This window comes from Drosophila novamexicana, unplaced genomic scaffold, assembly GCF_003285875.2.
Source record: "Drosophila novamexicana strain 15010-1031.04,08,12 unplaced genomic scaffold, DnovRS2.1 tig00000193-arrow-pilon, whole genome shotgun sequence".
In the NCBI taxonomy this organism is placed as follows: domain Eukaryota; kingdom Metazoa; phylum Arthropoda; class Insecta; order Diptera; family Drosophilidae; genus Drosophila; species Drosophila novamexicana.
The window spans coordinates 9,146,143-9,170,848 of NW_020824787.1; the positions used below are offsets into that span (position 1 = coordinate 9,146,143).

General features: G+C 42.3%; 6 protein-coding genes across 7 annotated transcripts; 3 read left to right on the forward strand and 3 right to left on the reverse strand.

The window, feature by feature from the left end:
* Positions 1–949: 949 nt before the first annotated feature.
* On the forward strand, positions 950–3,140 carry LOC115758869 (protein adenylyltransferase Fic). The gene is made up of 4 exons (XM_030699661.1): positions 950–1,209; positions 1,260–2,110; positions 2,221–2,424; positions 2,482–3,140. The coding sequence occupies exons 2-4, from the start codon at positions 1,263–1,265 to the stop codon at positions 2,885–2,887; spliced, it is 1,458 nt and encodes a 485-aa protein (XP_030555521.1). The 5' UTR covers positions 950–1,209; positions 1,260–1,262; the 3' UTR covers positions 2,888–3,140.
* A 1,027-nt stretch (positions 3,141–4,167) lies between these two features.
* On the reverse strand, positions 4,168–8,366 carry LOC115758873 (peroxisomal acyl-coenzyme A oxidase 3). 2 transcript variants are annotated; one of them, XM_030699668.1, is made up of 9 exons: positions 8,020–8,366; positions 7,732–7,888; positions 6,922–7,059; positions 6,631–6,850; positions 6,303–6,573; positions 5,303–6,051; positions 5,080–5,234; positions 4,728–5,015; positions 4,168–4,664 (listed from the first exon to the last, which is right to left on the reverse strand). In XM_030699668.1, the coding sequence occupies exons 1-9, from the start codon at positions 8,040–8,042 to the stop codon at positions 4,554–4,556; spliced, it is 2,112 nt and encodes a 703-aa protein (XP_030555528.1). In that variant the 5' UTR covers positions 8,043–8,366; the 3' UTR covers positions 4,168–4,553. The 2 variants fall into 2 exon arrangements, with proteins under 2 accessions (XP_030555528.1, XP_030555527.1); XM_030699667.1 differs by lacking the exon at positions 8,020–8,366 and having other exon boundaries at positions 7,732–7,977.
* A 946-nt stretch (positions 8,367–9,312) lies between these two features.
* Positions 9,313–17,278, reverse strand: LOC115758531 (protein real-time). Its single transcript, XM_030699222.1, has 6 exons — positions 16,881–17,278; positions 11,670–12,593; positions 11,347–11,605; positions 11,163–11,281; positions 9,942–10,269; positions 9,313–9,882 (listed from the first exon to the last, which is right to left on the reverse strand). Exons 1-6 carry the CDS (start codon positions 16,941–16,943, stop codon positions 9,602–9,604), a joined length of 1,974 nt encoding a protein of 657 aa, XP_030555082.1. The 5' UTR covers positions 16,944–17,278; the 3' UTR covers positions 9,313–9,601.
* Positions 17,279–17,500: 222 nt separating this feature from the next.
* On the forward strand, positions 17,501–18,692 carry LOC115758456 (SUN domain-containing protein 1). Its single transcript, XM_030699123.1, has 4 exons — positions 17,501–17,698; positions 17,766–18,335; positions 18,392–18,558; positions 18,610–18,692. Exons 1-4 carry the CDS (start codon positions 17,534–17,536, stop codon positions 18,635–18,637), a joined length of 930 nt encoding a protein of 309 aa, XP_030554983.1. The 5' UTR covers positions 17,501–17,533; the 3' UTR covers positions 18,638–18,692.
* Positions 18,693–18,859: 167 nt separating this feature from the next.
* On the forward strand, positions 18,860–22,849 carry LOC115758453. The gene is made up of 5 exons (XM_030699121.1): positions 18,860–19,410; positions 19,500–20,927; positions 21,173–21,463; positions 21,525–21,651; positions 21,706–22,849. The coding sequence occupies exons 1-5, from the start codon at positions 18,871–18,873 to the stop codon at positions 21,888–21,890; spliced, it is 2,571 nt and encodes an 856-aa protein (XP_030554981.1). The 5' UTR covers positions 18,860–18,870; the 3' UTR covers positions 21,891–22,849.
* A 423-nt stretch (positions 22,850–23,272) lies between these two features.
* On the reverse strand, positions 23,273–24,706 carry LOC115758454 (cyclin-K). Its single transcript, XM_030699122.1, has one exon. It carries the CDS (start codon positions 24,636–24,638, stop codon positions 23,370–23,372), a length of 1,269 nt encoding a protein of 422 aa, XP_030554982.1. The 5' UTR covers positions 24,639–24,706; the 3' UTR covers positions 23,273–23,369.

Sequence of the window (24,706 nt, forward strand, 5' to 3'; positions counted from 1 at the left end):
CATATGTGAGTCACAAGCCGGTAGCTCTGGCCGATTTGATTTTGTTTACACCCCATGACAATAGATCACAAATAAATGATTTTATTGCAAATTCAAATATGCATATGATCTCATATCAGCTCCTGAGTAGCCGGAGTACATTCGTTACATGACAGCGACATGCACATTTTTGTGATGGATGTCGCGGGAGGCGCGTCATTTGCTTGGGGGTTACAAGTGTTTGGGTATTTAAAAGTGATTCAAAACAATTAGGTATAAAACAGATGCTTGCATATATGCAAATTTGACTGACCTTGCGAAAGCTTTAAATTTTGTCAATTCCATTGAATTTGCTAAAACCAAAAAAAAAAAAAACTTAAGGGAAAAACCATAGAGGTATATTTGTTCGCATCCTATTTGATATTGAAAGTAAATATTTAGAACAAGTTCTTTATATTAGCAACCGCAAGGTTATTAGCAAATTTCATTTTCAGCTTTTCATAAATCAATACGTGTTTGACATGCTTGAAAAAAAAAATGTGTTTGCAACATGTTGTTGCGACAATTGAACAAAAGTAAAATTAATGAACGAAATAACAAAGCCAATATATATTAATGGTTTAGTCATGTACGTTAGGAGTTCTGAGAACTTTATTTGCTTGAGTATTATTTTGCATTCGATTTCAAACTTTTAACCGATATCCGGTTTTGTTTATGCACAACTTAACGATGTGACTAATTCAAGATCTATTAGCGCCATCTAGCGACATTAACGTCAGTGCTGCAAGGCGTGCACAGCTGTTATAAAAAACAGTGCTGTCAATCGCGTAAATTGCGTGCTAGAGATGTGGACGTTTTATAGCAAAGCTTGCAGACTCTTGTTTGTTTTCCATATTTTTATAGTATCCCTCCAACCGATTATACATACATACTATTTGAATATCCCAGCATACTGAGCTTGAAATTATATTGTTAAAAAATATACTGTATTCAAAAATTGTTAAGAGTTAATGTCGGCCATTTTCGTTCAGTTTTCCATATACATCGTACTTGTTTGGACAGATTGAGCACGCTGCCATCACCAGTAAATGCCATGGTATCTATGAAATACGTGGTTGATTTGTTATTAACACGCCCATTAACTGCCTAAAATGTATAAGCTGGGCAGCGTGTGCAAAACTAATGTAAAACAGAAACTAGCCGACAACTAAAATAGGCCAAAAAGTATTGGTGAGCGCAAGAGACAAATTGCACAAGCAGATTTAACATTGTTCCCACAGGCCATGGCAAAAGCCAAGGCGAAGCAGGAACCGCAACAGCAACGACAAACGCTTCAGGCAACATATCGTTTCGTCCTGTTCTTCATGGCTGGCAGCCTGGCAGCGTTTGCTTTCCATGCGCTGACCTCGTCATCTGGCTCCCTGATGGGCTGGCGGCTGCGACTGCATCATCTGCCCACGGCCCATTATCTGCAGACGCGCGACGAATTTGCGGTATATTCGGTGGATGAGCTAAACGCATTTAAGGAGTTCTACGACAAGAGCATCAGTGACAGCGTGGGCGCCAGCTTCACTGAGGCGGAGCAGACCAACATCAAGGAGGCAATGGGCGCACTGCGTCTCGCCCAAGAGATGTACATGGCAGGCAAGGATGACAAGGCAGCACGGCTGTTTGAGCACGCACTCGCACTGGCGCCCAAACATCCGGAGGTGCTGCTGCGCTATGGCGAATTCCTCGAGCATAATCAGCGCAATATTGTACTGGCGGATCAGTACTATTTTCAGGCGCTCTGCATCAGTCCGAGCAATTCGGAAGCCTTGGCCAATCGCCAGCGCACAGCCGACGTGGTGCAAACGCTGGATGAGCGCCGTCTGATATCGCTGGATGAGAAGCGCGACGCATTGTCTGCCATACACGAGGCCAACTCGGCCCTGCGGCGCGCCAAAAAGGAGGCATACTTTCAGCACATTTACCATTCGGTTGGCATCGAGGGCAACACCATGACGCTTGCACAGACGCGCTCGGTGCTGGAGACCCGCATGGCTGTCGACGGCAAGTCGATAGATGAGCACAACGAAATTCTTGGCATGGACTTGGCCATGAAATACATTAATGCAAGTCTCGTGCAAAAGTAAGTCGCTCGACAATGTAGTCTAGACTGAAGATTGTCTGGAAATGTTGACGTTTATAATTGCTTCCCATGATCCATGTGACTTATTATTACGCTTACGTTCATGTCAGATTGGACATCACGCTTAAGGACATTTTGGAGCTACATCGCCGTGTGCTGGGCCATGTGGATCCCATTGAAGGTGGCGAATTCCGTCGCAATCAGGTCTATGTGGGCGGTCACGTGCCGCCGGGCCCCGGGGATTTGGCTATTTTAATGCAACGCTTCGAGCATTGGCTAAACTCCGAGCACAGCAGCTCGCTGCATCCGGTCAAGTGAGTCTCTACAGTCAGCTTAGATCCGGACCAGCTGCTCTCAACTTCCCTTTACAGCTATGCAGCCCTCGCTCATTACAAACTGGTGCACATACATCCCTTTGTTGATGGCAACGGACGCACCTCACGCCTGCTGATGAACACGCTCCTTATGCGCGCGGGCTACCCGCCTGTCATCATACCCAAACAGCAGCGGAGCAAGTACTATCATTTCCTTAAGCTGGCCAACGAGGGCGACATTCGGCCCTTTGTGCGCTTCATTGCCGATTGCACGGAGAAGACATTGGACTTGTATTTGTGGGCCACCAGCGATCTGCCACAGCAAATACCGATGCTCATCCAAACGGAGAACGAGGGCCATGTATTAGCTCAGCTGCAGCCGCACATTGCGCAAACCATCCCGGAGCTGCACGAGCCAGGCTCGGGTTCCGGGTCGGGCGCAGATCCCATTAGGGTGCCCTGACACCCAATGCAAAGGCTAACCCAGTGTTTGCTCAATATTATTAGAAAAATGTATATTGTATTTTGTGAGTTTTAGCAACAAATTTGTGTATATTTGTAATTTATTCAACAACTAAACCAAGCCGTTTGTCAGACTGTGATCGTATTTAAGTTAAAAGATTTAACCAAAAATTTGTAACAAAATGCTTTATCGAGAGCATTGAAAATAACTAACGCACAAAGGCAAATAATAATGTATATACGACTATCAGTAATACACTTTTTTTAATAATGTTTCTATAGAAGATTTGGGTTTGGAAAATTTCACGCATTCTTATTCACTTTGTGTCTTTGTAAGTGTATGTGTGTATGTATATGTGCGCATATGCATGTATGCCTAAAAGTACTCATTCACTTACACTGCGCTGCATATTAAACAATTTGCGCTTGTGTTTGTATGCATGTATTTTGCATGAATGTATTGGAGTTTGCACGCATGTTTGTATATACATATGTATGCATATGCCTTTGTAAGTGTATGTGTGTACGTATATGTGCGCATATGCATGTATGCCTAAAAGTTCTCATTCACTTACACTGTGCTGCATATTAAACAGGTTGCGCTTGTGTTTGTATGCATGTATTTTGCATGAGTGTATTGGAGTTTGCATGCATGTTTGTATATATATATGTATATGTACATATCTATTTCTGGCGCCAAAATAAATTCAAATTGGCGGGCAGCTTTACGGCCAAGCAAACAAAATACTCGCTCAGTTCATTATGCAAACGAATAATGCTTAATAATAGGCTTATATTTATTTCAAAACATCGGTACTTACCTCTCAAAAACATATTTATGCCTTTTTATAACAGTTCAGCCAATTTCATTAAACTGTTATATACGTATGTATGTATGTATGCATGAATATATATAACCGTTATTCACAGTTCACGCTATTAAAATGCAAACATAATTGCCTTTTTTTGTTATTTATAGTAAGTTATATGATTTATTTGATTAATTTATATTGTATACGTATTATATTTATGTAATTTACTTGATTAACTTGTTCGAGTACATTCGCGCGTGTTTTCACTTTCACTTTGAAAATTGAACTGACGCCGCCGGCTTAACCATTCTCCATGCTGCTTCTTCTAATGCAAAAGATAACGGCGAATTTGCATAAAAGGGAATCACGCTAAGAGCAAATGAAGAGCAATAACAACTTTGGTTTCCTTTTTTTTATTATTGTAGTACATACATATTAACAAATGTACATATTTATTTATTTATCTGTTAGTATTATTGCTCAGCTATCCATTTAATTATTGATTTATTGCCCAACAAGCTGTATAGTCGCAATTTAAGCAAATGTTAATAAAGCATATCACTTATTGAATAGAAAGTTACTTTATTGCAAAACGTTTTAATTAAAGCTAGATACATAAAAGTTTGATCTTTGACCAGCAATATTGCACATTGATTTATATATATCACGCAATTAATAAGAAGCTGTTTATAAGCTTTGAAGTACACGGCTGTTCGAACAGTTCTGATCTTTTGATAATAATTATAATAATAATGAAGGCACTAATTCGCTCACATCTTACAAAACTTAATATACTATTAAGAGAATATAACGATTTAAGACTTCTTTTTGGTTTCCTTAAGGTTCTTTTGGAATTTACAACTTGGCGCGCTGTAGATAATTCTTGTAGGTGACATCACGCCACCAATATGGACGCTCGTATACACCTGGCGTGGACACAATAGTTCGCTGCAAGTGCTGATATACCTGTTGATTAGAGAGAAAACGTTAGCGCAAAGACTTTATGCAAAAAAAAGCTCAGCTACATACATTGCCATCGCTCATGCCCAGCGGAGAGTTTAGAATGAAATCCGTGGGTGCGATAGCATCCACCAGAGCAATCGCTTCGTTCTTTAGCACGGGCAGCAGCTCTAGTATACCCTGCTGGTACAATTCAATGTGCGAGCTATTGCGGAAATAGCCACCTTGATAGAACAGAGCCGAGTATTTGGTGACCAGGTTGGCGCCATAGAATGACAACAACTTGAGCAGCACCTGCTGCTCGGCAGAGGCGGGCAGACTGTTTACAAACTTGTAGAACACATAGTAAATGGTGCGCTGTGGATATCAAAGGTATGTTAATTGCAACATTCATCAAACACGCTTAAATAATGTATCGCACCTCTGCATAGATAATGGAAAGTTGCTGAGCGGCGAAAACTTGAATGTTGTTGCGTGTCTCAAATGCGTCCTTGCCGGCGAACTGCAGCTGCTCCACACGCTTAACAGTTGCATCCAGCTGCCAGGCGGTTAGCCAGTTAAGAGCCTTCAGCAAATCTGCAGGAGGATAAAATGGGTAAATAATGCATCATTCTACTAAAAGTGTGCACTGAATAGTCACGCACTGTGCACGTCCAGAGCATGGGCGGCGTTATGCTCCTGCCCCTGGGTCTGCAGAATGACATTCATATCGTTGAGAAATGAGACTGTCTGCAAGGGCGAAACATCCACAAAGTTTGCATTGCTGCGCCGCAAACTAATTAGCCAATTGGATGCCTGCTGTATGAGTGTATTGTTTTCACCCTCATACGTGCAATTGGCATCATTGTCGTTCCTCAGATCGCCCAAGCCGGATGCCCGGAGATAGCCATGACCGCCACAAGCTTCACGACATTCCTGGATGCCATCACGAGCCGCCCAGGTGGCGCATGGTTTCATTGCTGACGAGATTGCATGTATTTCCATGCCCTCCTTGGACGTGTCCTCGCCCATCATGCCCCTGATGGTCATATCGACATTAGCCTTGCCAATCCAAAGCGTGGCCACACGCAAAGCTATTGTCGCGGCCAGATGTGGCATCAGGCGATATTGCTGCGATTGATACTCAATCACAGGCCATTCCAGCTGACTGTCGCTGGGTCCGAATTGCCGACGACTCGCCGAATACCGCGTGGCAATGCAAATGGCCTTGCTGAGCGCCACATATGTAATAGCTGTGATATTAACTCGACCCGTAGACAGAGCGCCTAGCGAGGCACCCAGGCGTTTGCGCTGATCCTTGATGGGGCTGCTGTAATTGCCTTGTGCATCAATGTCACCCGTCTTGGAAAGCAAATTCGCTTTGGGTATGCGATATTGATTGAACATCACGAATCTGTAAGTTTATATTTGTATAGATGAATATAAGTTAAGCAAGCAATTTGATTAGGTTAAAAAAAAAGGGTCACAAACTTCGTACAAAACAAATTACATCTTAGTTTTTAAAGTGTTCTTTCAGAATAATGTTGCGTTGACATTTAGGTAGAATTATATCATTCGATTTTATGGATTAACTAATAAGTAATCAATTGCTTTAGAGTCTGGCATTTCTCAGACATCTTGCAACACAATTTTATGTATACGCACCCATTGTCAATGCCATTGAGTCCAATTTTCTCGCCCAAGTCGCCAACGGTGACGCCCGGGAACGGCAACAGTGTACGCTCGTCGCGAATGGGCACCAGGAATGCATTCAAGCCCTGGTGCTTATCATCCGGCACGTACAGCTGTGCGTAGACAATCGCATGGGTGCAGGTCTTGCCCAGATTACCTACCCAGCACTTAGCTGCCTCAAAGTCTGGCGTGTGTATAACAAATTCCTGCGTTTTGACATCATAAGTAGCGCGGGTCCGCATGCCTGTTGTTAAGATAGGAGAATTAAAATAGGACACAGCATATAATATTCTATGACTACCATTTGCGTTCGTTCCATGAGAGATCTCAGTCAGGGCATAGGCGCCCAATATGCGATTATCGGATATTTTAGCCACATATTTGCCCAGACGTCCTGTCCCATTGGAGACCAAGGTGCTGGGGAACATGCCGTTGGAGAGCCCGAACTTGACAGAGAAGCTGAAATCATAACTGAATATTGCCTGTCCAAAGGCCAACAGCAAATGGGGCGAAGTAAGATACTAAAATGAAAGTTATAAATAAAGGTTAATAGCTGGCTGCCAACTGGGCTTTAATTAAAGTCAAACCCAACCTCATTGACATCGAAGAACTTCTGCTCCCAGAGTAAATGGTGGCGCTTGTTTGCCAGCTCCCTTGTACGCTCCAGATTGGGTGCTTCCGGTTCACGCTGATAATCTGGATGTTGCTCCATCCATTGCCATACTTTGTGCTGTATTGTTCGTATTTTTAATTTTATTAAGGTAAGTTTAGATTAGTGAACCTAACGATAAGATGACACAACCTAACTGCTATGCGAAGTGTTTGGGCAATCGAACACTCTTCAGATAAGAGGTTCCTAATCAATGGTACAGTGAAACCTGCCTAAAAAGATATTTTTCTCTATTCATTTATCTGACTCCAGCTGTTATTATTCAAATTCGTTCGGTGTTGTTTTTTAAACTTGACTGAGGGACACGTGTCTTTAAATATTTATTTAGAGAACATTTATACTTTCAAGAGTTCAAAATCCGTAAAACCGAATATCTTTAAAGTTATAAATAAATATACTTTAATGATTGTCCCAACTAATACAAGCTCTCGTACTTTGATCTTTAAACAATTAGTCAGGTTTTTTAACATAGGTCATTAGCTCTTGAGAGTATTCCAGTTGAAATGATAATTATGATTGGATGACAAGTTCTTTTCAAAACAAAACAAAATTCGTGTCACTTGAGCAAAGAGAAATTAAACTTTGGATCACTTGAACCTAACAGGTTCTTCTTTCGCGATTAAAGCGTACATTGAACTTTGTACCACGGCTGAACTTAATGTGCATGTAATTGAATATTACATTTAAACATGGAGTCGATTAATTGTTGAATTTCATATGGGAGTACTTTACCTTAAGACGTATGTGCTCCTCGCCCTCCAGCAGCACATTCATACGCTTGTAACAGAAGCTCGCCTTTTGGCGATATTCCTCCAAGGGACCGCTCCGAAAGTTGGGGAAAATCTTCTTGTCCTCGTATATGTTCTTTGGGTCGGCATTCTGCTTGTCGCTATAATAATCCACCAAAGATCTAAGTATATCGCTTAAGTGGTTTGCGGGCGAAAGGCTTTCGCTTTGTTCGTTGTCCATTGCGGACGCGAAAACAACTGAAACAATTAACAGTTGCATTCAATTACTCACTTGGTAATTTTAGGTGCAACCATGTTTGGAGCTGGCGCTTTTCCAGGCTGGTTTAGATGCGTTAACGGTCAGCGATACGCTTAAACTGTGTCAATATTCCACAAAGCTGCGCTATTTAGAATAGTTTAGGGGCGCTGCTGCGCTTATCCGTTGTTTTTAATTTTTACGATCATTAAACCGAAATAGCCGGCCTGTTTCCGTTGGCGACGAAGAATCGTTATTGCCGTCGCGTAGACCAAACGCTGGTTGTCCACTCAACCGTAACTGATAAGCGGCATGATAACACGTTTGTGTTGGCCAACTTTTTACATATATAAATTCCTTATATGCGTGATAAATGGCATTAGCCAAATTTTTATTTGCTGAATTTTTAGTTTTTGTCAAATTTCTTCTAGCCAATAAAAAAAAAAAGAAGCCGTTTGACCAGCAGCTGTTAGGTGCAGTGTTGTACAGCGTGCAAATATGGTGCTGTGCAACGGTCACACTGACAACGCACACAGCTCGTTAATTTGAATTGCAGCGAACACATAAATTTCAAATTGATTTCTCAACAGAACTTATAGTTTTTATAAATTGGCATAAAAATGACACAAATTAAGATTGACATACACATGTACTCGCATTTTTATTTCAACTTACACAATTAGGTAACATGCACGGCATTCGCTTGGCTATTTAAATAAAATTCTATATATTGTTTATATTGTTGATTATCATTAATATGCGCTTAACTTTAAATGTTTATCGCTAACTTCGTTTTGCAGCATTATTTTCGTAGTCTAAACGGAATTTTAATGATATTGTACTTATGATGATCTTTTATTAAAAAATTATAGCAATAGGCTAAAAATGTATATTTTTTCTTTTTACGTTTTAGACCCCGAATTAAACTAATTAGGTAACATGTAGTCATTGATTAGATATTTGTAAATCTCATAATTTTTGCTCTAGCGTCAAAGGCGCACAACGTGTGACATAATTTCGTTATTTTGTTGATACTATTATTAAAAGCCATATAAAATTAGCTGCGCTACAAATATTACGTTGCTTTTGTTGTTGATTTATAAGTGTGTGTTGTATTAAAGCATCTATAATTTATGTACTTGCTAAAATGGACTAATTGACGCTTTCAAATGAATGTGAAAAGTACGTGATATTTGAATCATCTGATACAACCGTATATATGTATGTAATAAGTCCTCATTCACAAATTTCGTTTTGGCTTCACATTGTTACAAATATATACATATATATATATGTATATATATATATATATATATATATGTATATTGATTGATATACTATAAAATAAACAGATAAATAGACAAAACAATTAAACGTCAAAATTGTGCTAATACGAAATACAATTAAAACCAAACTAAACTTTTTGCTAAATTAAACTAAACGAGATTGCAATTTTATGGGCCTAAAAAAATATATCCGGCGTGTCAAATAGATTCAAACTCTTCTCCATCAGTGTGCCCGACAATAGTCCCAAATCCACCTGCTCCTCCTGGACGCCCCGCGCGCCGGGCGACGTTGTTGCCCGAGAGTCAACGCCACTATGCGCATTCGGCTCATATCATCGACTCTGACAGGAGCTGGCCGCCGACGAGTTCGATGAGAATGCAGACTGCAAGCTGGTCATGGAGCCCTTGTAGTTAACCGAGCTAAGCACTTCGTAGAATATATTCAGCTGTGCACCGGATGGACTGAACCAGTGCATTAGATAGCTGTCATTGTGATGCATCACATGAGAGCCCTGGACGCTCTCTTTGTGTCGACAGATGAGCGTTGGTTCCTCTCTGAAAAAGTTGACACCTTCGACAAAGTCCTGAAGATCAAAATATGATACAGCCGAGTCTGTGCAAAAAGTAAAATTGTTTAATATAAATGAAAAACTAGTTTATTGATTTACGCACCATTCTTGTCGGGCAGCTCTTCGGTGACGCGATAGAGCGTGAAGTGCAAATCGTTGCGTAACACATCAAAGTCCCAGGTGAGCACACTCTTTGGATCCATGTTGCGTATGAGCAGTTCGTGAGTGAAGCCCGCCTTAAGCTCAACTGTCTTATAGAGATTTTTATGATCGTGCTGATGAGCGGCAGACAAACGCTTGCCCTCATTGGGAAGGTCAACAACGCAGGCGGAAGCGGCGCGTGAAGCAACGGGCGTTTCATCATCATGATCCTCCAAAGAGCTCATTTTATAAAGCGTCTTCGGCACAAGGCCGCCCTCGTGTATCATGGTCTGTTATAGAAAAAATGCGCAACATTTAGTGACAATCAAAGTGGGTTTGGTATATGCTTGGCTAAGCTTTGTTTTGTTCTCTCTTTTGGTTCATTCAAGGTACAAGGTACAAAAGTGTGCGAGTGCACACACAATTGAAGGACCGCACGGACGCTGGGCACAATGAAAGGATATGCAGAGCAGCAACAAAACGCAATTATAGTACATATTTATAGACTTGACATAGTTCGCAACACAAAGGACAGAGAAACAAAGTGAACAAAATATGACAAAATGTTTTTACAGACCAGTTTTGGTATAGACTAAAATGTTAAGCTAGTCGCCTTGAGGTCAATGTTGCCAATGCCAACAAGATATAAACACCAAAAGGAAACCGGGTTGTTTGTATTGCTATTTCCAGAACCTTTCGGTTCCATCATTAGCCGACTCTAGGTTTGCAAGCCCTTGTCCTCATTTCGATCAAAAAGGACAAGGCAAGGCAAAACCAAAGTCTGATTTCGATGTGTTTACTCCTGAGGCACAGACACAGTGAATACAATATGCATATATAACAACGAAAACATATATAAAACGGCACTCTATATATATATATATGTATGATGGAATAACGTGATTTGGCTAAGGAGAGTTTAGAAGCTGCTTACACAATCGCATTCAGCTAAATAACAATGCGTTAGATATTTTTTATTAATTGGTTCCACATGCGTTAAATGCGTCTAAACAGCGCCGAAAAGTTCAAAAGGGGTGGGATTGGATAAACAAAGTTACGAAAATAACAGTAAAATCATTATCATGTATATATATATACAAAAATAATTGTTAATCGTTATGTATACAAAGGTTAACAGACAATTTTTGACTAATATTCAATGAGGTCAGTTGCTGTAAATTACCTTGCAGGGCCCGCCCAGAAAATCGGGCACAATTTCCTCATCAATATACTGAGCGAGTCCGTCCTTCATGTGCTCACAGTCCGGGCCATAGAACAAGAACTTTGAGCGTGTGTGTTCGTCTATGAAAAATGTTGCGTATAAGAAATATTGTTGTCAACAATTGTTGTTGTGTTTTACAACTCACCAATGAAAGCGCTGACAATAGTCCAGGCGATGGGGAATACGCGCGGAGCACGCACCACCAAAACACGTCCCATTGTCTCCGGGTAATTGCGCTCCACGGTCTCGGTGATGTAGAGCAGAGCCTTGATGCCGGGCCGCCACAAATGACGCATGGAAAGACCCTCCAGATCGACCAAGAGCGACCAGTTGAGCACGGGCTTATCCAAGCGCTCGGCTGATTCATTAATCTTCTGTATGCCCTCCTCGCAAATGTGCAGAGCCTGTCAATTGAAAAAGCGAACATGAATAAGGACAATGTGCAAAGCCAATCGGCGGCCAACTCACCAATCTAAGCAAGTCCTCCATGCCTAGAGACTTGAGCAAGCCCTTCACATCCATGTGACCCAGACGCAGTATGTATATGGGCCGGCCATCCTTGTCGTGATGATGCCAGCCGCCGGGAAAATGATCAACCACAACGGCTGGCTTGTGGTACTCCTCGAGCAGTGAATCGATACGATGCTCGCGACGCCATTTGAGCGAATCACAGAGCATGGCATAGGCCTGGCTCACGTGCCAGTCGCGTGCTGACAAGAAACGCAAGATGGTCTGATAACTGGGCATGCGCTCCAGATCATCGACACCATCCAGCATTTTTCGCAGCTCCAGCAGCTTGGACTCCTGCATGGGCGATAATTGTCCCAAATTGCGTGCAATAAAATCTCCATCAAGGAGTATGTCATGATGCTGTTCTGTCGTTGGCGACTTGGGTGCATCCAATGGCGGCACCCAGCGCTCCACATGCGTGACGCCCTCCTCTTTGAGCTGGCTGATGAAATACTCAATTATCTCCTTGCCCTTGAGCGTCGTTTGTGTATACTGTTTCATGCCCATCTTCTCCATTGAGTGCTCGAAACCGAAAAAGTTCTTAATATCCAGCGTGGCCGTCTGATCAAAGCACGTCCAATCGGCATTGTCCGGATGGGCATAGTAGCGGCAACGCTCGAAGATTTCAATGCGCGACGAGAAGCTCTCGTTGACCGCCTCGATGCTCAGCGTGCGATTGGACATGTCCAAAAAGTTGTGCTGCAGAAAGTACACAAAGTCGACGCCAATCAATTTCTTAAAGATATACGGCGCATCGACGGCCAGCTTGCAGCGTCGACTTGTATTCCGCTTGGCGCCATTCTCCAGGCACTCGTCCTTGATGATTTCGCAGTCCAGGACAATGGGCATTTGGGGGCATTTCGGAAAGCGACGCTCGTAGGCCTAATAATGATAAATGGCACATGTAAATGATATGCTCTATTGTCGGCTGGCTGCCAATGGGCTCTTGCCCTTGAACAGGGGCCAATTTATGACACGTATGCAAATGTACATGAACTTGGCCTGGGGCCACAGACTGTACAGATATCGATATAATTATATATATATGTGTGTGTGTATAAATCTATAAATATATATGCCTGTATGCCAAATATTTGCAAAATTAGTGCCAAGTTATAAAACAGCTGCCTGTTTATTTACCCTTTGTATACCCTGGTGGAGGGTTTTATAATTTTGTCGCGAAATTGGCAACGCACAGCGGGCGAGTTCTTCGACCCAACTAAGTATATTTATATATATATATATATATATATATTTTTTTATTAGCATGAACAGCTGAGTCGGGTTTCTATACAAATTTGGATTGCAGCTCTCATCGTGACCGCACAGAACTAAATTAAAATTTGTTGTGGGTTTTTTCATAAAGGGCATTAAATAAAGCATTTCACGTAAATAGCTTTGAAAGCGTTGAAGATATCTTTTTATTGATATTGCACAGCGATTTGAGCTAAACAAATCTCGCTTCTTTATGGTTCTTGCTTAATGCTAGAACCTCATTACCTAGCCAATGGGGGCGTAAACAAACAAATGCGGCGCATTCCAGATATTTGTGGCAACAATTTATCTGCATATATGTGTGTGAGCCTATTCGATACGTTAACGAATTATGCATCATGTATTTAAACGCAATATTTTATTCTTCTTTTTTCTTTTTCTTTTTAATTTCTTAAATTCCAAGGTCACGGAAGCCGTGTCCTTTGGGGCCGTGAGCGTCAAACCGCTGACATTCTAGAGGGTCACACGCCAAAGGATAATTAAGTCGGCCGTATAAATATTTGAAAAGTTCAAGGCATACACACGAAGACGTGCCTGGCACGTGTTGCCTGGGAAAAACTGGAAGAGAAACCAACTTGTTGTCGTGCAATAGTCCAACGCTCAATTATTTAGCGGCCGGAGCGTGTGAAAAGCCACATGAGCTAAACTAAAACCAAACTGAGTTTTCAGTTCCAGTCACACAATAATAATTGATGCGCCGCCAGCAGCCCGGCACGTTCGCAGATTTATAGAGTATTTGGACAGTTATTAATGCTTTTCGCTACAGTCGAAATGTGCTAATTGCACATCAGAAAGTTTGCTATATTTGCCAGCTAACCGAATTGTTGTTAACATGGAGAGTGTGCAAAATGCACAACTGTTCCACGTGACGTATGCGTAATAATAATACTTTTGACTGCCGCGTTGACGGCTTGAAGATTGATGCCAAATGAAAATTGATGGCCATGAGCATTGCACTTACCCTACTTCTTCTACTGCCTCCATGCTGTTACGTCAATAACAAACAACAACAAAATTATATGTGTATATAAATAGGTAAAAAAAACAATCTCACAATTGCCATATTGTGTCGAGTTGTGGCTAAAAATAGTTGACATTTACGACAGGTCTTTCGAATGCATCAATACGTTTATCTGTGGGCGTTTTAAAGCCATTTTTGAATCGTTTTATTCGCGCTTCTTGTTTATCAGTTTAGTTAATTATTTGCTTAATTTATCAAGAAACACAAATAATATTGTTTATTGACAAAACGCGGATTTGGTAGCAAGCAGTAAATGGTTTAGCTAAATGGAAAAATCATGACATCTGGGAAATTGGAATTTAATTCGATAATAAATATTGGATTATGTTTGAAAGATGAAAAAATTGCGCTTTTCTAGATAAGCAGCTGTTCCACATTAAAAGTATATTATACTTTATGCAACCTTTGGCCAGGAAATGATAATTTTTTGGCCATGGGCTAGCCCAGAGTTATTGATAAGAGCTCGCTGCCCATAATTTAATAATGAATGAAAATGAATAATTTTGTATACCCTGAACCCATTAAAAATGGGTATAAAGGAATATTGTATTTGTGCAAAATCCAAATGTATGTAACAGGCAAAAGAAAGCATCTCCGACCCCATAAAGTATATATATTCTTGATCAGCATCAATAGCCGAGTCAATCTAGCCATGTCCGTCTGTCTGTCCGTCCGTCCGTACGTCTGTCCGTTTGTCCGTCCGTCCGTATGTATGAACGCAAGGAACTCAGAACCTATAAGAGCTAGAGAAATGTTAGATGTAAGTGCTCCTAGTTCCCGCGCAGATCGAGTTTGTTTCCGATAATCGATAACTTACTCCGTTTCTAAGCGATCGATAAAAATCGATATCGATATCTTGTTTTTTGGACAATTTTGGTAAATAATAAGATGACTCTAGCTCTTGACTCTCCAAACTTGACATATAGCTTGGAAAATAGAATATATATATGCATTTGATGTTGGAAGAAGAGGGTTCAGGGTATGCCCTAGTCGGGAGCTCCCGACTAGAACCTCTTTTTTTTACTGTGTTTACCCCCCAATAATTTCCGCTACATGATTTTGGTGCGTCCGCTTTAGTCAAATTCATTAGTTATTATCTTATTTAAGTTTTACTATCGCATAGTCAGTACCTTTAACTACAACTACAAACTAAACTTTCTATCTGTAGTCCGAATAGACAACGTGCCGAGCCGAAAACGTGACCATTTCGCCCGAAGGCTGATAACGTGTCTGGTATAAAGCGATTATTTTTACTGTTAAGCCAATTAGTTTGTCTTACTGTAGGTAACAACAAAAAAAAAAAAACAAAAACAAAAACTGCGCAATGAGATTTCAGTTTTTTTATTTTTATTCTAGAGTCAATGACTTTTGCCTTGGTGGCCTTTGTTGCACCCAACATTGAATGCAAAGTGCTGCAAAGTGATAATAAATAAATTTGTTTGTCTGCCGCGCAACACTCAATTAATGCGCCATTTGCCGGCACAATAAATTATGCTAAACTTAATTAAATATGCGGCCCAACTGCGCTCTGGTTACAGCGATAAGACAAACACGTTAGCTGGTCGTTTATCGACAACAACAACAACAAAAACAAGAACAATAAAAACGAGAGCCAATTAGTTAATAGAGCTGATATGGTGCGGGGTGATCCATCGATATGTTATCAGCTAGAATGCTCTATTTACCCTGCCAGAGAGTATTATGATTTTTTTTGCCATTAGAGATAACAGGTGGAAATTTTAGGAAGTTTGTTGCCATTGGAGATAGCATGTGACGGAATAGAAATATAGTCAAATATATATTTTTTTACTGTACTTCAGCAACAAACTAAATACACTGTACAAAATTGTGGTTCCATTGTCAAAACATTTATGAAAGTATATTCAAGTCAAGTATTTTCAGTCAAAATATGTGCGAAATTAGAAATAATAATAAAAACAAATTGAGTATATTCCAAAACAGAATTGGACTAAAAAACTATATCAATATCTATTGCAGTGTAGTTCAGTTAAGAAGTTAAGCTGTGCGCGGGCTGAGAGCGGTAATACCTCAGTGGCAAGGCGTCCGCTTGGAAAATGGGAAAACCCCGGTTCGTTTCCGGCAGCAGATATGCCAAATTTTATTTATATTGAGTTCAAAATAAAATGTTATCAGATCGAAGCTGTAGTCCCGTTACGCCTGTTGCTATCAGCAAGAGTATTAAATCTTCGGCATGCCTAAGATACATAAATGTTCAAATTTGCTGATTTTTGTTTTTATTATTTGTGAAGTGTTATGTGTCTCATTTCGTTGATTGTCGTATATTGTGTACAATGGGCCCATAATCGCTTATTTCCTGCCTATCTCTGTTTGAGTCGGATCTGGAATGCAAAAACACGAACTGGGCAGCTGACCGCCTTCCCTTTAGCCCCCTCCCCGCGCGCTAGAAGCATGGCGTTCCATTCATGAAATTACATACGCGAGTTATTCAATTGAGCAAATGAGAGAAGCGGCGGAGCGAGGCAGCAAGAGAGAGAGAGGGAGAGAGAGAGCGCCAAGGTTAATTTTATTTATCCGCTGCATGCGATGCGCAACGGCAAATGACAGCTTAAAGAAGAAAAGGTAAACGCAGGCGGAAGGAGTGCAGCAGCTGGATGAAAGATGGTTGAGCAAAATGCAGACCAAACAACGACAGCTGCTGCGTCTAATTAATAACTTGTAAGCAAATTGCTTTTATATAAAATGAGTTGACATGCACGCTTCTGGCGCATGAACACCAACGCACGCACACACACACACACCAACACACATGCACACGCACATACAAAGGCACAGGCACACTCACGGCGTGTGGGCGGTGTATATGACACGCCTACTGCAAATAAGATACACACCTTCATAACGAGCTCAAAGGGATATTTGTAGACGCGTACGGGCGATTGGAATTTTTGCACCATTTTGTTGCTGTTGCTGGTTTATCTCTGGTTGTTGTTGTTTTTGTTGTTGTTGGCACTTGACACTGGTTAAAAATCAATTTTTCTTTTCTCTTCTATTGCACTTTATTCTGCACACATACGCGCCAAAATGCGCTTTTTATTTGCACTCAAATTTTGAGCAATTTTGTATTTTAGTTGTTTGTAACAGTTAAGACAGTTTAAAAATGTGTGCTTATTTCGTTGAAGTGTCGAATAAAATTTGTTTTGCTTCTCTGCAGCCCCAGCGCTCGTTGTTGTGCTTGCAACTGCTGCAGCTGGCTGAAAAGAAAGTCTTTCCTTTTTTGTGTACACTCCGCGAATGCTTGACTGTTTTGTTAGCGAAGTAACATATATATACATAAGTATTATCGATATATCGATTAACAGTACTAGTTTACTATTATATCAAATATCGATATGTTGGGCGATGAATTCTGTTAAGGTTCAAATATTACTGTTAGTGGAACAGCAGTTCTGAGGTGTTTTCTTCGTTTTATATTTAAAAACAAAGTAGACTTTCACTCAAATTACAACTTTTCATAAGCAATACATTTAAATTGTTTTTTTTTTTTATGAGCATTATGGATACAAACAGACGACTATGCAACAAGCGCGTCTGTCTCACATACATTTTTACATTTTCACTACTTGTCCTCTTTTTCTACCATTTAATGTGGAATAACAGAAAGAGTATTGTCGGTCTTACACGGCTGCAAGAGGATGTTAACTGTATAACGGTAATTATTAAACTAACGGCTTTTTAAATAAGAAATACTGTAAATGGTTTCATTTTTGACCTTACAGCAAGCGCTAAAAGTGGATTGCGCTGGACAGAAATATAGCAACCTGCCTTGCGGAAAAACTAACTGCCTCGCCCGTGATTCTCAGAAATCAATAGGATGTAATACACGAGAATTGAATGCTTGTGTGGATACGCTGGTTAAGCGCAAGCTTGGTAATATAATGGACGATGTATATAGCCTAAAGAAAAAAGTTATGGAAAGGGGGTGTAATGTGAAGGGAAATAGGGCCCCAGTTCCCAACACGGAGGCATTGATTTTGGCGCCAACTCGTATAAACTACGCTTCAGAGGAGCTGGGTGCACGCATAATATATGCAATAGCAAAGCCAATTGGCGAAAGCAGCTTTATTAAGAATCTTCTCGGCCTTGAATTTAGTGCCAACCCGCCAATAAATATGTTGCGCCCGAGTATATTACCAGGATCCTGCTTCGGCTTTCGTGGCACTGAGGCTACGGTGTCGCTGCACTTGGCCAAAGTTATATTCGTGGATGAAATAAGTCTGTCGCATGTGGCCAAGGAGATGACTCCCAGTGCATCTGTGGATAATGCGCCAAAAGATTTTGAAGTATATGTAAGTTCTCAACTTTATATTGAAGATTGCAATCCAAACACATTTTTTTGTTCTAGGGTTTACCTCCAGATAGCAACAAGAAAGAGCTGTTAGGTCAGTGGGTGTACGAAAATGATCTGAAGAAACGTACACAGAATTATGTTGTCAAAAATAAGCGAATCTTTTGCACATTGGTATTTGTATTTAGGTCAAATCATGGCGGAAATTCCACCTGCGTCTATCGGTAATTACCTGTATTTCATTAAGATTAAGTTAAATAATTTTCTGTACGCAGCGTGGAAGTGTACGGCCGAGTTCCATAGAGCATATGTTAATTAACGTTAATAATTATGAATGTTGAGTTCAAGTTTTATCAGAAACCTCGGTTTTAACACAAGTTTTAGTTATCAAATTGCTTAGAGTTCAAATTGTTATTGTAATTGTGATATTTTTTTTTTTATAAAACTTCACAACAGATTAATCAAAATATATTCAGTGACACACACATTTATATGTTTCGATATAATATTGTGACTACAAAACTGTGACTCGCCCCATGCGAATACTTTCGATAGGTAACGGGTACATGGGTACACATTTAACTATCGCCCATCTTCAGGGTGTAGGCTTAAAGTTAGACATGAGCGATAACAATTATCGTTTTGGTTTTGGCAAAGATAAAATTGAAATAAATAAGTTAAAACACGATGGCCTGTGGCGATTGAATCTAAATAACAATAACAATCTTGTGGCGTGCAACTCAACGCATAATTACAGCAGCACCGATGGCGAGGAGCAGGCAAAGCTGCAAAGGACTATGGCAAAAACGAAACAGAAACAGACAACAGCAGCAGCTGCCACAGCAACAACAACAGCAACAGCAACAACAATGCCAATACCAACAGCTACAACAACACCAACAGCGGCGGCGGCGGCAGCGGCAGCAACAACGATAGGCGCTTTTGCTGTGACGCCCACTTGTGTCGCACACATCGAGGACGAGGGCGGAGGAGGATGCGTCGGCGCTGCAGCGGATGCCGATGACGGCGACTGCGCTGCTGCTGCAGCTGGCGCAGGCCTAGACACCAGTGATAAGGCAAGTGTTTTTTCTTTTTTTTTAATTTTTTTTATTTGTGTACATATATTCACGTTCTGTTCATTGTTAAAATGCAATTTTCGCTGCAGCTGAACGGCATCGGCATAGGTGCTGCCTACACGCTGACTGCGCTGCCCGAACTCGATTGTGACTTGGCTGCTGCAGCGGCTGCAGCTGCCTCCGCACTCTCGCCCACCGATGCGGCCATTGGCGGCCTCAGCTCCAGTCGCACCTCCACTGAGAACCTGAGCTATGCCAGCGACAATTACTATGCCGACGATCTCATATTGCTGGACGACGATGAGGACGACGTGGAGGCCGAGGAGATATCGCTCAACTCGGATGACTGCGTCTATGCGTATCGCGGTGATGCCGCTGACTTCGACATGGCGGCGCTGGATGCCAGCACTGGCCGTGGCGGACGCAATTTGGAATTTGGTCTGGTGCGTGATGATGAGACCGATTTTCTTGAAATGGATTTCGAGCCGGATCCATCTTCGGAGCTGGAGTTTGCGGCCAATGCACAGGAGGCAGCTGCAGCAGCGGCTGCAGGCCATGCCAATCTGCTGCTCATGCAGCGCGATTATAGTCAGCTACAGAGCGGTCGGCACATGGTGACGCCCACCCAGCCGCGCCAGCTATACAGTTCACCAATTGAGGAGCTATCATTGCCGCCGCCACAGGAGGCACTGCAGCGCTTGAGCAAGAAATTCGCCCGCATAAGCCTCAATCTGGATCAGATCAAGGCCGATGCGGACGCTGGCTCCGATGGGGATGCGGATGAGCTACTCTGCGGCAGCAAGGATGATGAGGATTTTGTGGATGCGACCGCTAAAACAGAGGCAAATACGTTGGCACACTCTCTGCCCAGCACACTCGTCTACAGCAACTTCAGTCGCAGCACTAGCGTGCCCAGCGAGCATACCCATGCAGCTGAGGAGACTTCGTGCAACTCCAAGTTGACGGGTGCCAAGCCCAAGCGTCTAAGCACGCTCTCCAACTCCTCATCTTTAGTGTCGGCCTCGAAAAGCTGCGCTTCCTCTTCAAAGTCGCGCCGCTCGCAGCCCAGCTATGATGAGCGATGCTATAGCTGCACAGATTTTCGTGCCGTCTCCGCCCAGCAACAACAGCAGCAGCAGCAACAGGATGTGGCGCCCATGCTGGTGGCAGCGGCGGCCGTCGTCGCGGCCAGCGCGGCCATGGCCAGCAATTCGACAAAATTTGATTTGGGCAGCGGCGAGGAAACCTGCCTCGACTGCCTGGAGAAGGAGTTTTTGGCCAATACCATTGGCAAGGCCCTCGATCTGAGCAGCTGCGCCAAGTGCCGGCGACGCGGCGGCGGACGTGGCAGCAGTCTCTCGCTCTATACACGCGCCGAGCAGACGCGCTGTCGCAGCGGCTCCCCGGGCTATTTGGATGAATTTGGCGGCCTTTTCAGCTGGCACAATACGGCCGGCGACATGGGTCATTACAACCAAAGGTTTATTTCGTGTGATAATAATTTCGGCGGCATGCAGGTGAGTAAACCAAGGGCTTTCAATTATAACAATTTTAGATGCATTTTCTAAATTAAGCTCAATGCTTTAACAATGGGCATTCCAGCAAGCTAAAGCCAGGTTTGACAAGTATTAATGTTCGGCCTTAAAACCGACAACTTGATAACCTTACCCAATAATATGTCTATATTTTCGATGAAATGCAGCAGTTGTTCTGATAAACCTTCTATACAATAACTTGTTTTTCTTGTGGCTAATTGGAACAGCTGCTCAAGCAAAGCTTTTCGACTGAACCGCTGGTGGCGCGCCTGTCCACGGCGCATCTGAGTGAGGAGCATCTGGTGCAGGCGCTGGACAAACTTCACATTTCCTACAACGCACCTCTGTTGCATGCCTACTTTGAGCAGCCGCCCCAGGACATCACCGGTGGCAACCTGAAGCAGCTGCTGTTGCATGCCTCCAAGCAGCAGTGCAACCATCGCAAGCTCAAGAAGCTGATCGAACTCGTCACGCAGCAGCAGCCGCATCAACAGCAGCTGAATGTCCAATTCAAGCGGGTAAAACCTATTTACACAACTCCAGTAAGGGTATACAATTGTTAAACTAACTATCTTGCAGGCTAACACTGGCCACGTGGCACTGGTCGCAGTCAAGGTGACTGATATTTTGGCTGCCTGGCAACGGCATCGGGATCTCTATGTGCTGCGGCAATTGGATGCGCGCTTTCATCGCGCCAATGTGCTGGGTGAGCCTTAACCAAACAGCGCCCTTCATTTCATTTAACCAACTATATTTTCAGGCAAAATTGGACACATTGTGCGTCAGGCACAACAGCAGCAGCAGCAGCCGGCGGTAGCAGCAACCACATCTGCATCGGCTGCGGCATCTACTTCAATCTCATCCATGCGACTCGCGCTGCCCGAATTCATAATGATACCACAGTATTATGCTTGTGGAGAATTGACATTGACGCGCAAATGTTAGGAGCCGCCACACACAACACACACACACACCACATCAAAGGTTTATGCGTAGCTGCGTTTTGTTAAATTTCAAATTGAGATTCCCTAAATGCAACGCTGCACGTGATGTAGGTCTGTTCTGGTTTTTGTTTCAGGCAAAAACTGTTTAAACTGATGACATGAGCTAATTCCAACATAATTGAATATTTTATGTATATTCATTGTTATTTTTTTAATACTTAGCGCATGATATTAGCTAGCTGTTAGGCACATAGAATCATATCATCATTTTGTTCCATTTTATGTAACTGCAAAGTTATTAATTTTTTTTTTATATATATGCCATGGTAACACATGTGTTTTGAAGCACAACATAATATTAGATAGCTGTTAGCTGTTAGAATTGATCCTTTTGTTTTTTATATATGCCAACAAATGATCGAATTTGAATGTATTACTTTTGAAAATCTTTCCAATACCTTTATCTAGTCCTGAACACAAAAAATCTATATGAATTAAGTTTGTTTATACTCGAAACAAGAGCTTATAATCTTTTAATTTAGAGAGCAATTGTCGTCAGTTTAAAAAGTTATAAATTCCAAATTGAGAACATTTGTGGATATTCATCTAAATGTGATCAATTTTGAGAAATTATAGAATTGGAATGAAAAACCCGAACAGACCGGATTTTGTTGTAATTGCATTTGAATGCCAGTGCTGCCTATTTAGAGAACAAAATAAGGAATTTACGATTTCACGATTTGGCAGCCACGTGTAAACACAAGCAATAATTGTAACTACTGCTCGTTGGGGGAGGGGATGGCGGCGTCTTGTTAGAAAAAGTTAAGCGCGTATTTATGTATGTGTTATAGCGTTAATCATAATAACCGTTAATCGATTTGCAATATTTATATATAATACCAACAAACATGTGTGTACATGTCACGCCCACTAACGTATATCGCAATATATATGCATACATATATATACATATAATCGAATATACATAGGTATATCGTATATATAGCTTAGCTTGTATACTAATTACAAAATAAACTGTAAGTAGCCAAGTAAACTTCCACAAACACATACATGCGTTTATACGATGCACTAATCGTGATTATCAAGTTGATTGTAATATAATCAAATGATTTAAATGCGCGCACTTGGAGCATTCCGGGAATAATAACACACTCCTTTTCGAATTTACTGTAATCAGCTTTAATTACAATTAGTTGCACGTATAAACATTGTCACACACACACACACACATACTCTACATTTCATATTGAAGACGCAGCTCAGCCTCGACTCCTCGGATCCCAGTTCAATCTACACCCGCCCCTTCTCAAAAAACAAAAAAAAAAATACGCAACACGGTGAGAAATAATGTTTTGTTTTAATAAAATTACGCTTTATTAATATTATTTATTATTCATGTGCTCATCTCCCTAACTTTAACGCGACAAGTGATTTCTACAAAAAGTTTTAGGCGTGACATTTATTGGTACCGCTGCTGCTGCTGTTGTTGGCGTCCAGCATTGTAGTAGCCAGTTGGACCGCCACCAGCCGATCCGGGCCCCATGTTGGGCGGCATGGGCGGGGGCGGTGCCGCTGTTGTATAGTGTGTCGGCGGTGGCGGCTGCTGCGTCCAGGCATTGGCCGCGTACGGCGGCATGGGCACAACGGGCGGCGGCGGCGGCGGAGGTGCATGGTACATATGATAGTTGGCAGCATTGCTGTTCAGATTGCTGGGTGGTGGCAGTGGTGCGCCGCCGACTGTGCTCGGTGTGGGCAGCGGCAGGCCATCGCTGGGCGGCGGTATGGAGACAACGGCAACGGGCACCGCTTGCGCCAGCGATTTGATGGTCTGTATATTGTTCAGTTCAGCGTTGATGCCAATGATGCCGCCATTGCCACTGGGCTGGACTGTTGCCGATGGACAATCGCCGCTGGCCAAAGATTTGACATTCGTTGTTGTGGGACTGTCGGCACGACTAGGCGGCTTTTGGGGCGGACTGTTTGGCTCCTGGCCTTCCTTTTGCGTTGACTGATACAGATCCAACACCTGATGGCATATATCCTCCAGTATCTCCATGGTCACGTTCGAGACAAACATATCCCACCAGCGCTGATGCTGCGGTTGTCTGCCCAGCCAGTCCAGCACGGTGAACTTGCTCAGCTTGCTGGCCAAATGTATGAGAGCAACGGCTATGATTTCCGGCTCCCATTGAAGGCAGACGACCGTGCTGAGCGAATCGTTGACAAAATTCCACGCCATTTGGACCATTTTCTGCAGCTTCGGCTGATCGCCCTTGAAGCATTTCGCATACTTGAGCAGAAACGTATATGGATGCTCCACCTGCAGATCAAATTTGATCGTCTGCAACAGTATGCGCTCCAGTGTCATTACCTCCTCCTTGGGATCATCGCCGAACGAGTAGAAATAATTGTCATTGAGTATGCCGCGTGCCGTTTTGATGATGTCGCGACACTTTTTGGGCGTCTCCTCCACCTTGCCGGCGAGAAACAAGCAACAGCAGGCGGTAACGTAGCGTGGAAAACTCTTGAACGAGTGAAACATGTAGAAGCGATGAAAGTACACAACTCCGGTGGCCATTGTATTGTGGCCGAGGCCCATTTTGGTGCCGCATTCCATGATGAACCTGGCGCCCTCTTTGCGGTAGCGACGCTCTGTTTCATATGTAACGCCATCCAGTATTGAGGGTGTCTCACGTAGCTCCTTTTTGTCATAGTACCAGCAAGGCATCTTTTTCCGGGCCTACAGTGTTTTTATTTTTATTTTTTTTATTTTTTTGGTTGTTCACAATAACAAAA

Excerpts from the sequence above, each read along its gene's own strand:
- LOC115758869 (XM_030699661.1), top strand. The coding sequence starts at position 1,263 with ATGGCAAAAGCCAAGGCGAAGCAGGAACCGCAACAGCAACGACAAACG. Across the intron at positions 2,111-2,220 it reads AATGCAAGTCTCGTGCAAAA|ATTGGACATCACGCTTAAGG; the intron begins GTAAGTCGCTCG and ends CGTTCATGTCAG. Across the intron at positions 2,425-2,481 it reads AGCTCGCTGCATCCGGTCAA|CTATGCAGCCCTCGCTCATT; the intron begins GTGAGTCTCTAC and ends TTCCCTTTACAG.
- LOC115758873 (XM_030699667.1), bottom strand. The coding sequence starts at position 7,968 with ATGGACAACGAACAAAGCGAAAGCCTTTCGCCCGCAAACCACTTAAGC. Across the intron at positions 6,052-6,302 it reads CTCAATGGCATTGACAATGG|ATTCGTGATGTTCAATCAAT; the intron begins GTGCGTATACAT and ends ATAAACTTACAG. Across the intron at positions 5,016-5,079 it reads TTTCCATTATCTATGCAGAG|CGCACCATTTACTATGTGTT; the intron begins GTGCGATACATT and ends TGATATCCACAG.
- LOC115758531 (XM_030699222.1), bottom strand. The coding sequence starts at position 16,943 with ATGGTGCAAAAATTCCAATCGCCCGTACGCGTCTACAAATATCCCTTT. Across the intron at positions 11,606-11,669 it reads TGGAGGACTTGCTTAGATTG|GCTCTGCACATTTGCGAGGA; the intron begins GTGAGTTGGCCG and ends TTCAATTGACAG. Across the intron at positions 11,282-11,346 it reads TATTGTCAGCGCTTTCATTG|ACGAACACACACGCTCAAAG; the intron begins GTGAGTTGTAAA and ends CATTTTTCATAG.
- LOC115758456 (XM_030699123.1), top strand. The coding sequence starts at position 17,534 with ATGAGCATTATGGATACAAACAGACGACTATGCAACAAGCGCGTCTGT. Across the intron at positions 17,699-17,765 it reads AGGATGTTAACTGTATAACG|CAAGCGCTAAAAGTGGATTG; the intron begins GTAATTATTAAA and ends TTGACCTTACAG. Across the intron at positions 18,559-18,609 it reads AATTCCACCTGCGTCTATCG|CGTGGAAGTGTACGGCCGAG; the intron begins GTAATTACCTGT and ends TTCTGTACGCAG.
- LOC115758453 (XM_030699121.1), top strand. The coding sequence starts at position 18,871 with ATGCGAATACTTTCGATAGGTAACGGGTACATGGGTACACATTTAACT. Across the intron at positions 21,464-21,524 it reads TGAATGTCCAATTCAAGCGG|GCTAACACTGGCCACGTGGC; the intron begins GTAAAACCTATT and ends ACTATCTTGCAG. Across the intron at positions 21,652-21,705 it reads TCATCGCGCCAATGTGCTGG|GCAAAATTGGACACATTGTG; the intron begins GTGAGCCTTAAC and ends CTATATTTTCAG.
- LOC115758454 (XM_030699122.1), bottom strand. The coding sequence starts at position 24,638 with ATGCCTTGCTGGTACTATGACAAAAAGGAGCTACGTGAGACACCCTCA.